The following is a 14,165-nucleotide window of genomic DNA, read 5'->3' on the forward strand; positions in this document are numbered from 1 at the left end:
CAAGAGAACCACAGCCTTCATTAAAATCTTAGCTTTGTTGTAATTTCAGCAAAAGAAAACCGTATTATTGTTTTTACCACAATATCAAACACATTTATTTTGATTGTATTTGTTTTCACATCATAAATGACGTTATGTAAGCTAAAGTGCAGCATAAACAACCTGGATTTAGTTAAACACATCACGAAGTCATTGCAATATTGTTTCTGCTTTGTGTCATTTTTGTGCTAACTAATGAAATAAAGTTGTTATCTTTGATGGTGCACTGCCTTACGAGTTATAATTGATTTAACACTAAAGAGGGGCGATGCATCACGAGTTTAATGTTCAGATATATCATCTGTTATCGTTACAACTCCAAAAATAAACTAGGAAATGTTCCCACGAGGCTCTGTATTGAATCATTCGTTTGCTCCTTCCTTTGTTATCATTGTCAATCACCAGCGCCAGGAAGATGGTGCAGGGCCGTGCACTTGTATCCTGTGTTTTATTCTTCTAATCAGTTTCTTGTCTTCACTCTTTTCTTATCTGCTATGTTTTGATAACAAATTCCTCACAGCTGCAGTAGAGTCAGCAGTAATTGGACTATGTGGAAAAATGAGCGAGCTTTCATATTACAGGTCAAACAAGAGTTAAATTAAGGCTTATATTCATGTTAAGCATGCTTTATTGAACTAATACTTAATACACAGCAAGGGCAAAAAAAAAAGATCACTCTCTAACATTTGTCTGAGCACCATTAGCCTTGATTACGACTCACATTCGCGGTGGCGTTGTTTCGATGAGCTTCTGCAACGTCACCAGATTTATTTCCACCCACTGTTGCATTAATGCTTTACTGAGATCTTGCATTGATGATGGTTGTCTGACCGCTGCAAAAAAAACCTTCTCACATCCCAAAGATTCTCAATGGGGCTCAGGTCTGGACTGTGGTGGCTGATCCATGTGTGAGAATGATGTCTCATGCTCCCTGAACCACTCTCACTATCTGAGCCCGATGAATCCTGCCATTGTCATCTGGGAATGTGCCCGCGCCATCAGGGAAGATGGAATAACCTGGTCATTCAGGATGTTCAGGTAGTCAGCTGACCTCATTCTTGGTGCACATCCTGTTGCTGAACCTAGACCTGACCAACTGCAGCGAGCCCAGATCATAGCACTGCCTCCACAGGCGTGTACAGTAGGCACTAGGCATGATGGGTGCATCACTTCATCTGCATCTCTTCTTACCCTCTGGGCTGGAACAGGGTCCACCTGGACTCAGACCAGTTTTAACGAAGCGTTGGACAGTTCTTGACCCAGTTTTAATCGTTTCTGCACCTCCTTAGATGTTTTCTCTGCTTGATGCATGCTACTGATCTGACCCTTCTCACACAAACAGCTTTTCCACAACCACCAGATGTGACTTTCCACATGGCTGGTTAAGAAATGAGAAGCAACTCATTGCACCAGTGGGGTTAAATACCATGATAATTGCTCATGCAGTAATTATCCTATAGGAGGCTTAGTTAAATCCAGGTGGAGACATTTTTTTGGCCAGACAGTGTACCATTCCATTCTATTTTAGACATCAGATATCATAAATGATTTGCTCCCTCAACAATGCTTCTGTTATTTTTTTTTTCTACGCTTTATTGTTTCAGCTCTGCTAGCCCAAAAACAAACAAAAAATGAAAACAGACTCACATTTTCCCAAAAACCATCTTGTCGATCCAAAGCCTTTTGGGGAAATATTCCTTGGACTGTTGAGACAAAACTTTGTGTAGGAAAACAGCATCAAACCAACAGCTGGGCATGGTGGTGGAAGTGTGATAATCTGGGGCTACTTTAAAGGAAGTAAACACCTTTTCACAGCACTGTAGTCATGATGACCGTTATTTATTTATGTAGAAATGACTAAAAATGTGAGAGCACAGAAGAAAATAGACCCTTCTGTGACACAAACTATATGAAATACTGAACAAATTACCGTGAACAAACTCTTTTTCATTTTTATTAATAACAAAAATCAAATAACATAACAGCAATACCACTCATTGGTGTACATGATCTTTACAGCTTATGGAAACATGAACTGTAGTCCGACAGCGGAGGTATCACACCCTCCCAGTGGAATAACAAGATGATATTATTAAAATCGGGGAAAAAAAAGGAAGAGTTCATCAAATATTTCTTTTCTTTGGCAGCTTTTAAACATGTAGCGGAAGATTGACAAAAAAGCAGGTCTTGGAGGTTTTTGAGGAGAACAATCCTGTAAGGTAGAGACTTCAGGTCCTCAGACCCAGCTCAGTGCTTCTCACTCCCACTACCGATGGTACAGACGTCCCCTTGGATTCCTGGGCTGGGACACGGATTTTCAACGCCACACACACACACACGGTCAGTTGGAGGCTTTGTAGAAGCAGCACAGGCACTTTCAAGACATTGACACTGACATACAATCTGGTACAATAGTCATGCAGTGATACAGTTCAGCCAACATGACCTAAGGGTAATAATTAACATCTAAAAGAAGCTTGGCCCACGTTCATCCAGATGATTCTGCAGCTAAAAGAAGCCTGTTTTAAAAAGCACCCGTGCAACAGAAATAAAAGGGGAACCAACTTCACCATCAGATTATGTACAGGCGTCTAGAAATACATCTACCAGTTAAGTCGCTTTTCTAGTGTTGATTTGCCTTTAGCTATCGAGATTGTCCACAGTTTTTGCAGGTGAGGGCAAAGCCATCCAGTTTGCATAAACACTATCATTGGCATATCTTGTAAAGACTGGATTAGTGGCATCGTGTCTGTGGAGGGGTACCGGACTCTTCTCAGGCCAGTTCGGGTATGACATGCCTAAAAATGAGAACATATCATTTTTCTGCACTCATTGAAAGGTAGACAGCGTGCAGACAGTAAGGCTCTCAAATCAAACTCGGTGGTGGCGAAAACGGGTCCTCCTGGAGGTAGAAAGTTTGTGCAATGAGATTAATTATTGATTGGGTTTGTTTTTATTATGTATGAAGGCTATAAATGTTATTCCTGCTGCCTTCCAGTAACTGTTGAAAAATGCAGATGTTAGTAACTGCTCCAGCACGAGCTGCACGGCGTCTCACTGGGCGGACTGTTGGACATTAAGAACGGTGAGAAAACACACACTCTCAGTGAGAACGATCACTTTTTTTAGCTCGTAAACACAAATCATCAGCCACACAGATGGAAGGAACTCATCAGCTACTGGCTGATGATTAATAACCAACTTCCCTGTTTGTTTTCAACACATCTGCAGGGGCCTCTAGCAAAAATGAATGCTCTGTGGGGAAAGAAGCTCTGGCGCTCCCGTTTCAGGAACTAGAAGGGAGCCTCGTTAGAGGCGAGTAAAAGACGGCAGGATCTGGAGTTTCATTTCCTGACATCTGGACATCTCTCCTCTGATAAGCTAACAGCAACGAGACTCTACCACGGATTCCGTTAGCTCTGCAACGTCGATGCTTTAGCTCCACAATGACCATGTTGATTTGACGGTGTGCTGGTGTCCCAGGCTTTTCTGATCAAAGTGTTCCCCGTTCACTGTCTATCGGTTGCTAATGCAGGAAATAGGGGTGGATGAGTATTTTCACATTTAGGCTACACGTTAAACTCAGAGTGACCGATCATATTTTAAAAAGAACAATTAAAAATGATTTCTCTGTGAACTTGGCCTTTAAGAGACTTTGAATGATTTTTGGTACAAAACAAACTTGTCTGAGTGTTTCAGAAACTGCTGAGCTACTGGGATTTTCACCAACAACCATCATTTACGGAGAATGGTCAGACTGACAGAAATACAACAGAAGCTGAAATAAGTACAGGCTCCAACAAGGGTCCGCAGAACCACAACAGCAGAAGCCCACAGCGGGGTTCGCTCCAGTCAGGAACCTGAAGCTACAATTCCCGCAGGATCACCAGACCTGGACCAGAAGAGACCGGAAAAGCCCCTCCTGGTCTGATGAGTCTGAATGTCATCTGCAACATTCGAACGATCAGGTCGGAATGGACCAAGACCTCAACCACGAAGAAGTTGGCAACTTGGAACTAGCAAGGTGGAAAAACAAATTACGACAGCCGCTTGAACTTTGTGCAAAGTGTCTCGATCGTGTCTCAAACCCTCCCAAAGTTGTCTCTTATCTCTCACACTTTTGGACTCTGAAACAAAAATAAGAACCACGTGACGACGCCGTGACACGAGAACATTCATTTGCGAGCTTATGCAAGGAAATATAGACTTCCTCGCCAGCAGTCGCTGTCCAGCGAGACGGCTAGCTTAAACAATTCCACCGTAAGAGTTGCGTTCAAGAGCCTTACTGTTTCTCAGCACTGTGGATTCAAACTAGATGAATCACCACTACACATCAGAAAGACAGGACATCTGAGACAATGAATGACTGAATCAGTGAGGACCTGTTCAAATGTTACACTCTGTTCCCGCCAAAATAAAACAATGAAAACCAAATCTGGATGTGAGTGGGGAAATGAGCTAAATGTACAAAATGACTGAAGTGTGATGATGAGTAATGTAATATAAATAGGAGTGAAGGGTATAGAGTCAGTATTTACAAATGTAGTATTTTTGGTCGGCATACATTAGAAGCAGGTCCAAATAAAAAAACAAAGCAAAAGTAAAGACACAGGATCTTTTTTCACTGCTCCTCTCATTTACAATGAAATGGGAGATATGTTAGAATTAAACACCAAAAGCATGCCTAGATCACAGTCACACACACTTGACTAAAAGCCAATCACATCCTGCCAAAAAAAGAGAGCTTATGCTGTGTGTCCTGTTTCTAAAATCGAGTAAATGCGTGGGAGATTCTACCATAGAGCTTGTTTTCAATCCATGTGGAGGGGAGGGTTCGAGGGAGAGGGGTGTTATTACAGTCCACTAGAGGGGTGTCCTCTTCGGAGAGGGCGTCGTCATACAGCAGGGCGTCCGCTGGAGTGGACGCCGCCAGGTCCAAATAATCCTGACAAGAGCAGACAGGGGCGTGATTAGTACGGGGGGAGGAGGGCTAAAGGTCAGCGGCATCTAGGCTACAGAACCCTGCAGCTCCGGGTCCAGAAACCTTCACGTAATTAAATCCACTACTCTTCTTTTGAAAAGACTGATGCATTCTGGGATGCCTGCGCTCTTTTCAGTGTGTTAATCTTTAACTCCTATTGTCTGTGATCATGTGATCCTTACAGATTTAGTTTAGTTGAATTAAAAAATATAAGTCCATCATAAAACTACAGAAAACACAAGATAAAGAAGAGATCACTAAAAAACACGATTATAGGATGCCATGCTCGCAGAGGCGTGGGTTCAAGTCTACACTACAGGGAGTGCAGAATTATTAGGCAAGTTGTATTTTTGAGGAATAATTTTATTATTGGACAGCAACCATGTTCTCAATGAACCCAAACAACTCATTAATATCAAAGCTGAATGTTTTTGGAAGCAGTTTTTAGTTTGTTTGTAGTTTTAGCTATTTTAGGGGGATATCTGTGTGTGCAGGTGACTATTACTGTGCATAATTATTAGGCAACTTAACAAAAAACAAATATATACCCATTTCAGTTATTTATTTTTACCAGTGAAACCAATATAACATCTCCACATTCCCAAATATACATTTCTGACATTCAAAAACAATACAAAAACAAATCAGCGACCAACATAGCCACTGTAACGTTATGAAGTTCATTATTTTCAGCTCCACACAGCTGCCCCTGTGCACAGTAACACCCGTGTAGAAAACGCCAAGGTCGGGTGTTCCTCAGACTGTTTACATTCCAGGAGAAGAGCCAGAAGGAGAAGAAGAACACTTTTCAATAATCAAAGTACTTAATTTGTGATTAAAGCTAGTCGAAACAGATGTTGATCAATAATAATCAAGTGAATGATCTGTGGAATAAAGATGTCATGATTTATGTGTTTAATGAAAACAGGACTACTGCACAGACAGACTGACCCTCATCTCCATAGAAAAGCATGACACATTGTTCCAACCAATCAGAGCTTTCGGCTGCCGCAAGAGAATCTGGCTTGTTGACTTAAAGTGTCCAATCCGCTTTACTAAAACTTATCAACAATTCAGACATATAAAACAAGGCAACGCCATTTTAAGCTCAGTTCCATTTTGACTTCAGTTCTATTCACCGTCATCCCAAAGAGAAGCACAGCCTGGCCAGATGTGTTTTCTTCTTTAAACTAAGAACTGAGAAGTTGGAGATTTTCGTCGTTTAACAACCAGACGACATCCTTTCAAAATAAGAGCACCTGCTGACGCTGCCGATTGTTACCTGGGTCGACCCTTCAGACGGGCTTTGAAACGCTGCGACCGCTGTTTCGACCAGCTCCAGCGCACATCCGAGGTCTTCAGACCTGGCATTTCCTGATCTACCTGGGAGGCCCCCACTGGGTACGTACACGGCAAAATAGCAGCTCATGTCATCACTTTATAAGCCTCGTGATATCTAGTCATAACAAAGACTACCAGATTCAATGACGTCAGCCTAAGGAGCCTGAACCACCCACACACACCCACACACCCACACCCACACCCACACCCACACACACACACACACACACACACACACACACACACACACACACACACATCGAACATCACATTCATTTCCAAACAACACAGAGTTAGTCCTGATAGATTGTAGAATTTATAATAAAATTCTTAAACGATCCCAACTCTCTCTTTTCTTGTCTCAAGGTCAATACAGAGTGTTAAATGAACTCCCTGATGATAAAAACATCCTATTCTTCTGATTATAACAAGTGATCTAACTACAGTGGTATATTAAAATACAACTCTAGATCGTTACATCACTCTATTTCTCTACACCACCTTTCTTTGCAAGGACACTCAAAAGCCTGCCATCCATGGATTCTGTCTGTGTTTTGATCTGTTCACCATCAACATTGTGTGCAGCAGCAACCACAGCCTCCCAGACACGGTTCAGAGAGGTGTACCGTTTTCCCTCCTTGTAAATCTCACATTTGATGATGGCCCACAGGTTCTCAATGGGGTTCAGATCAGGTGAACGAGGAGGCCATGTCATTAGTTTTTCTTCTTTTATACCCTTTCTTGCCAGTCACGCTGTGGAGTACTTGGACGCGTGTGATGGAGCATAGTCCTGCGTGAAAATCATGTTTTTCTTGAAGGATGCAGACTTCTTCCTGTACCACTGCTTGAAGGTGTCTTCCAGAAACTGGCAGTAGGACTGGGAGTTGAGCTTGACTCCATCCTCAACCCGAAAAGGCCCCACAAGCTCATCTTTGATGGTACCAGCCCAAACCAGTACTCCACCTCCACCTTGCTGGCGTCTGAGTGGGACTGGAGCTCTCTGCCCTTTACCACTCCAGCCACGGGCCCATCCATCTGGCCCATCAAGACTCACTCTCATTTCATCAGTCCATAAAACCTTAGAAATATCAGTCTTGAGATATTTCTTGGCCCAGTCTTGACGTTTCAGCTTGTGTGTCTTGTTCAGTGGTGGTCGTCTTTCAGCCTTTCTTACCTTGGCCATGTCTCAGAGTATTGCACACCTTGTGCTTTTGGGCACTCCAGTGATGTTGCAGCTCTGAAATATGGCCAAACTGGTGGCAAGTGGCATCTTGGCAGCTGCACGCTTGACTTTTCTCAGTTCATGGGCAGTTATTTTGCGCCTTGGTTTGTCCACAAGCTTCTTGCGACCCTGTTGACTATTTTGAATGAAACGCTTGATTGTTCGATGATCACGCTTCAGAAGCTTTGCAATTTTAAGACTGCTGCATTCCTCTGCAAGATATCTCACTATTTTTGACCTTTCTGAGCCTGTCAAGTCCTTCTTTTGACCCATTTTGCCAAAGGAAAGGAAGTTGCCTAATAATTATGCACACCTGATATAGGGTGTTGATGTCATTAGACCACACCCCTTCTCATTACAGAGATGCACATCACCTAATATGCTTAATTGGTAGTAGGCTTTCGAGCCTATACAGCTTGGAGTAAGACAGCATGCATGAAGAGGATGATGTGGACAAAATACTCATTTGCCTAATAATTCTGCACTCCCTGTAGTTAAACCCCAGCCCTTCTTTATTATTAATATCTGATTGTTAATAAAACATAAAATACAACCTCAATAACTAACTCAACATAACTATTACCACAGTAAGACATCACATAAGCATACCACAACTCCTCTCTGTAGTCATCACCCTTTAAAGGTGTGGTTTACGCATTTTAATCAATACACCTGCAGTGGTCTCTGGTAGGAATGAATGCCTTGTAAGTCGCACTCAGGGGATAAAAACCCCAGAAGTGCCTGTATCAGCACGGAGAATTCACCTGGAGGAGAAAGAAGCTTCAGACGGCAGGTTTTGGAGTCTTATTTCCTGATATTTGGAAAACTCGCCCTGGATTGGCTAACAGCAATACGACTCTACCACTGACGATGCAACGCTGATGTTTTATTCACAAAAACACAAGCCTTGAGGAGTTCTGCTGTGTGGTGGAGTTGCTAATGCTAACAGTTAGCTTCTATTAGCCGAAACGTACCCCGCTGTTTTCTGGACGCTGAGCCAACAGCAGCCTTCCCCGTCGTGAGTCAAGATGGGTGAGTCCATGAATGTTAAGTGACAGTGTGATGAGATCTGTCAGGATTTTCTAATCCTAGAGTTTCATTGTCTTTTTTTTCTTTCAGAAGCTAATGCAGGAGGTAGGTGTAGGAGACTATTTTCATGTTCAGCCTGCATGAAACACTCACAGTGAACGTTTCTAATCAGAAATAATCTTTTAAAAAAGGGTTTTCAAGGTTCCACATCTTAAAACTTTAAAATAATCTTCACCCGTCAGCGAAATATGTCTTTTTGATGTTATTGTTACATGGTAACGCGTTATATTAGCTTTTTACATGATTTTATGTTTTATTTATTTATATTATTTATATATAATCTTCTATAATAAAGCTTAATAGAGTACTGGACACACACACACACACACACACACACACACACACACACACACACACACACACACACACACACACACACGTGTAGAAACAAACATTCCGTGCGTCTCCGTACCCGACTTTTCACCATCATCCTTTCCAGTTCTTTGCTGATGTCTGAGAACGTTGGTCTCTTGTCTGATTCTTGTTTCCAGCATCGGAGCATGAGGTTGTACCTACGGGGGCGACACATGCATCATTACATCCTCCCAAAGGAGCACATTCCCCTAGCCGACCTCCTTCCCAGGCTGGGAGCTTAACGGAGCACTTAATAGAAGCGACTGGACGGCGGAGTGGGCGTAACGAAGTAAAGAGTAGAGCTCACATTTCTTCTGAGCAGTTCTCCGGCCGCTCCATCCTGTAACCAGTCTTAAGGAGGTTAAACAGGCGCTCAGGAGCTATTCCAGGGTATGGATTTCCTCCCAGGGTTACTATCTCCCACAGCAGAACACCAAAGGACCAGCTGGAAGAAAATAAAGGAAAATAGAAATTTTATTTTTATTCAACCCATCGTTTGAATGCACTCATCAATCAGAGAGCTAGAAGAGAACCCATAAGGAAGTGCACTGGTCTGCATCTCGCGGGTACCTTTAAATATGTAATCATACTCACACGTCACTTTGTGTCGTATAAATGTGGTCAAACAAGGACTCGATTGCCATCCATTTAACAGGGATCCGGCCCTGGTGAAAGGAAAAAGACTCAAGTTTTCGTTTAGAGAAAAATGTCAATATGTCCAAATGAAATTTCTTTTTTTTTTTTACCTTGCTTCTCTTAACATATGAATCCTCTTCATAAACATCTCTTGAAAGACCAAAGTCAGAGATTTTCATCTTTCGTCCTTCAGCTACGAGGACGTTTCGAGCTGCAAGGTCTCTGTGTACAAGCTGTCAAACAAAATAAATGCTCAGTTAAGTCTTAAAATGCCCGGAAACAGAAAACCTTAACCAACGGGCGCATGTAGAGTGTCTGGAGGTCAACCAGGTTTCCCTACACAGGGTATCTGCAGATTTAAGGGAGCCAAATTTAAGACTTTTTAAGACCTTTTTTAAGGCCACTTTGACCAAATTTGAGCTATTTTAAAAATTAAATTTAAGCTATAATTTCCAGCTATTGCCTGGAACCGGTGCTAACCACGTTGCGAACGTGGGATTAGCCATCCAGTTACCATTAAACTTGCACTTCCCATGGCGCAAGCTCCCACTAGCTTAACCAGCTAATGTGATCTAAAAAAAAAAGGCCCCCTTTCACAACCAACTGACTGCATACGGTTCTGCTTACGTCAACATCACACACAAAAAATGCTGAACACTAACTAGAAATTCACGGAATTTTTATAGAAATAAAAGAATCTTGTTTATTGGGTCTTTGGTAATTTAAGACCTTTGGAAACTGGATTTAAGGATTATTTGTCATTTTTAAGGACTTTTAAGGCCTTAAATTAGGAAAAGCTAATTTAAGACTTTTTAAGACCTTTTTTAAGGCCACTTTGACCAAATTTGAGCTATTTTAAAAATTAAATTTAAGCTATAATTTCCAGCTATTGCCTGGAACCGGTGCTAACCACGTTGCGAACGTGGGATTAGCCATCCAGTTACCATTAAACTTGCACTTCCCATGGCGCAAGCTCCCACTAGCTTAACCAGCTAATGTGCTCATCTAAAAAAAAATGGCCCCCTTTCACAACCAACTGACTGCATACGGTTCTGCTTACGTCAACATCACACACAAAAAATGCTGAACACTAACTAGAAATTCACGGAATTTTTATAGAAATAAAAGAATCTTGTTTATTGGGTCTTTGGTAATTTAAGACCTTTGGAAACTGGATTTAAGGATTATTTGTCATTTTTAAGGACTTTTAAGGCCTTAAATTAGGAAAAGCTAATTTAAGACTTTTTAAGACCTTTTTTAAGGCCACTTTGACCAAATTTGAGCTATTTTAAAAATTAAATTTAAGCTATAATTTCCAGCTATTGCCTGGAACCGGTGCTAACCACATTGCGAATGTGGGATTAGCCATCCAGTTACCATTAAACTTGCCCTTTCCCATGGCGCAAGCTCCCACTAGCTTAACCAGCTAATGTGCTCATCTAAAAAAAAAAATAGCCCCCTTTCACAACCAACTGACTGCATACGGTTCCGCTTACGTCAACATCACACACAAAAAATGCTGAACACTAACTAGAAATTCACGGAATTTTTATAGAAATAAAAGAATCTTGTTTATTGGGTCTTTGGTAATTTAAGACCTTTGGAAACTGGATTTAAGGATTATTTGTCATTTTTAAGGACTTTTAAGGCCTTAAATTAGGAAAAGCTAATTTAAGACTTTTTAAGGACCCGCGGATACCCTGCTATAATATTCTACCGACTGTGAAGAGCATACATCTGTTTTATTTATTGACTTTTACTGTTTTAACAGCAACAGAAAGCCGTTTGGAGAAGGTGGAGGATGATGCAGCGCTCCAAATCCATAAAAAGACAAGTATATTGAGGAGCTGGAGGACAAAAAGGGTGTGGTTAGAGCAGCAGAAGGCTAAATGACATGATTGTGACTGGGCCTCATGTTAAACCCTGTGCGTATGCTCCGGCTGTGACCGCTGACAGCCCAGTGAGCAGGATACTGCCTCCGCGGAGCAACAAGGGAACTAAAATGAGCTGTAGATCAACACCGATGGGAAACGTAAATCTTTGTTTTCACACGCTCATCTGAGTTGGGGTTACAAGGGTGGCAGCTCCAGTGAGAGGCCCACACCTCCCTTTCCCAACGATCTCCACCAGGTGTTCGCCCGTGCCAACGTGCCCTGGGTCAACCCGGGGGACTCCTGCTGGCAGGACATGCCTGAAACACCTCCTCTGGGAGGCGTTCAGCGGCAATGTCATCAAACGCACAGACCATCTCAGCTGGCTCCTCTCGCCACGGAGGAGCAGCTCGACTCCGAGTCTCTCCAGAGCTCTACCTCTAAGACCGAATTCAGCCACCTGATGGAGAAAACTCATTTCAGCCGCTTGTATCGCAATCTTCCTCTTTCAGTCACAACCCAAAGCTCATAACCGTAGGTGAGGATTGAGATTGGGATTAAGATCGTCTGGTAAATTGAGAGTTTTGCTTTCCGGTGTAGCTCCCTCGTCACCACAATCAACTGGTTTAGCATCCGCATCACTGCGGATGTTTCCCCGACCCACTTGTTGAACTCCTGCTCTCTTACTCGTGAAAAAGACCCTGAGATACGTGAAAATTCTGCACTTGAGGTAGGAAGCATAAATCTGCACCACTGAAACCGGAGCAGAAGCTAAAAGGGTCCGATGTTTCCAAAAATGATTATCTTGCAAAGGGAAATGTTAGACAGGCACACTTCTTAAAGGAACTTGGCGAAATAGAACATGCCTGAAGAAGTAAAGGTACTCATCACCAAGATATGCCACAGTCCTGGGTTTTAAAGCATTAAAGACCAAGTTCACTTGTTTTCCCATAGTGGTCTCTATTATGAACGAACGTCTTGTGAGTTTAACTCTGTTGGAAGAATGTGTTTGTGCTCCTGTTTCAGGAACTGGAAATGAGCCAGAGGAGAGGTCTGCTGTGTGGTGGAGTTGCTAATGCTAATGGTTAGTTTCTACTAGCTGAAACGTGCTATGCTCTCTCGTGAATGCAAATTTTCAGCGTGATGTGGATCTCACTGAGTTTCTAATTGAGCGTTTCCCCGTCTATTTTCTTTTGGCGGCTAATGCAGGAAATAGGGAAAGAAGATTATTTTCATGTTGAGCCTGCATGTTGAACTCGTTGTGACCGATCATATTTCTAAATAACAAATATGGTTTCTTAGTGAACTTGGTCTTTAATGATCTGGATAAGTCCTGATGATCATTATGACACACAACCTTCATGTTTGCAGTAATGGGCTCGACACACGGGAGGCGACAAACGACCGCGATCAGCGAAATTTTTCGCCGTCGCTTTTATTACCTGTCACACGGGAGGCGATCCGCGGCAGCGGCCGGCGGCAAACCTGTCTACGCGTTCTGTTCCATGGCGAAATCGAAACTTCCGTTGTTTTGCTTGGCTGTGTCAGGTTGGAGGGAATTAAGGTTATTTGAGTGGTTCAGAGTTAATAAAGTGGTAGATATGATGTTTCACAAGTTGTTGCTAGAGTTATGTGAAATCTTACTTGTGATTTTACTATAAAACATAATAATAATCAACTGCTCCTTCATGTTTGCTCGGAGATGTGCGGAGCATCCTGTCCGCTCATTGGTCAGTGAATGAAACCTCCGTTGATTGGTCCTCGCCCGAGCGACAGCGATGAAAAGTTGAAAATGTTTCAACTTTCTGGGATCGCGTCGCTGGGTCGTACGTGCACGACACGTGCACGAGTGCAAACTTTCACACGCACGTTTTTCGCGTTTCGCTTAGTAGGAGAGAGACCCGCGGTTATCGCTTTGTCGCACATGTCTCATTGAAAATGAATGGAGGAGAGGCGATGTCGCCTCCCGTGTGTCGAGCCCATTAGACCTCGCGGAACCCAAAGGATCTCTGTTCCTGACACACACACACACACACACACACACACACGCACACACACGCACGCGCGCGCGCGCGTTATATGACGGGGGATTAATGGTGTATTTGCTTGCATCTTTTGCTTCAGGCTGGAAAATCCAACAGTCAAGCTCTCACTCTGTTATTTAATTACCTTCATTTCAGCCAGATACTGCATGCCTCTGGATATCTGCCAAGCAAAGGAAATCAGGTCTCCCATGGTGAGAGCTCTGTCATCTGGGTTCTCCAGGTAGCTGGAGTTTCGGTTTGCATCCCGGCCCATGTAGCTCGGGCCAACTTTCCGGCTCTCACGCAGGAAATTACGAAGAGACCCATACTTGGCGTACTCAACGATGAGATATAATGGACCTTTTGAGAGAAACGCAGCACTTAAGACTGTTTGTGCGCCACACCGCTCCTAATGGAGGAAGTCAAAAGGCCTCACCATCCTGGCTGCATGCTCCATACATCTTTATGACGTGTGGGTGGTTGACTTGTTTCAGCAGAGTGAATTCAGACAGAAGGTCGCGCAGTTCGCTGTGAGAAGCATTTTCTGCAGCAGAGAAAAGCAGAACATGGTATGGATGAAGCCAGAAGTTCACTCGTCTCACACCCGT

The 14,165-nt window shown here is 42.9% G+C and overlaps 1 protein-coding gene across 1 annotated transcript in view; it reads right to left on the bottom strand.

Moving 5' to 3' along the window:
• Positions 1-1,980: 1,980 nt before the first annotated feature.
• The window catches only part of ret (ret proto-oncogene receptor tyrosine kinase), a 37,246-nt gene continuing 25,061 nt past the window's right edge, over positions 1,981-14,165 (bottom strand). Inside the window, exons 13-20 of the mRNA XM_054749872.2 lie at positions 13,994-14,101; positions 13,703-13,917; positions 9,773-9,895; positions 9,621-9,691; positions 9,334-9,471; positions 9,085-9,184; positions 4,837-4,984; positions 1,981-2,837 (exon numbers count right to left, since the gene is read on the bottom strand). Coding sequence (XP_054605847.1) covers positions 2,680-2,837; positions 4,837-4,984; positions 9,085-9,184; positions 9,334-9,471; positions 9,621-9,691; positions 9,773-9,895; positions 13,703-13,917; positions 13,994-14,101 — 1,061 coding nt within the window. The 3' untranslated portion in view covers positions 1,981-2,679. The remainder of the gene's footprint in view (positions 2,838-4,836; positions 4,985-9,084; positions 9,185-9,333; positions 9,472-9,620; positions 9,692-9,772; positions 9,896-13,702; positions 13,918-13,993; positions 14,102-14,165) is intronic.

Source organism: Nothobranchius furzeri, chromosome 12 (genome assembly GCF_043380555.1).
Source record: "Nothobranchius furzeri strain GRZ-AD chromosome 12, NfurGRZ-RIMD1, whole genome shotgun sequence".
Classification (NCBI taxonomy): domain Eukaryota; kingdom Metazoa; phylum Chordata; class Actinopteri; order Cyprinodontiformes; family Nothobranchiidae; genus Nothobranchius; species Nothobranchius furzeri.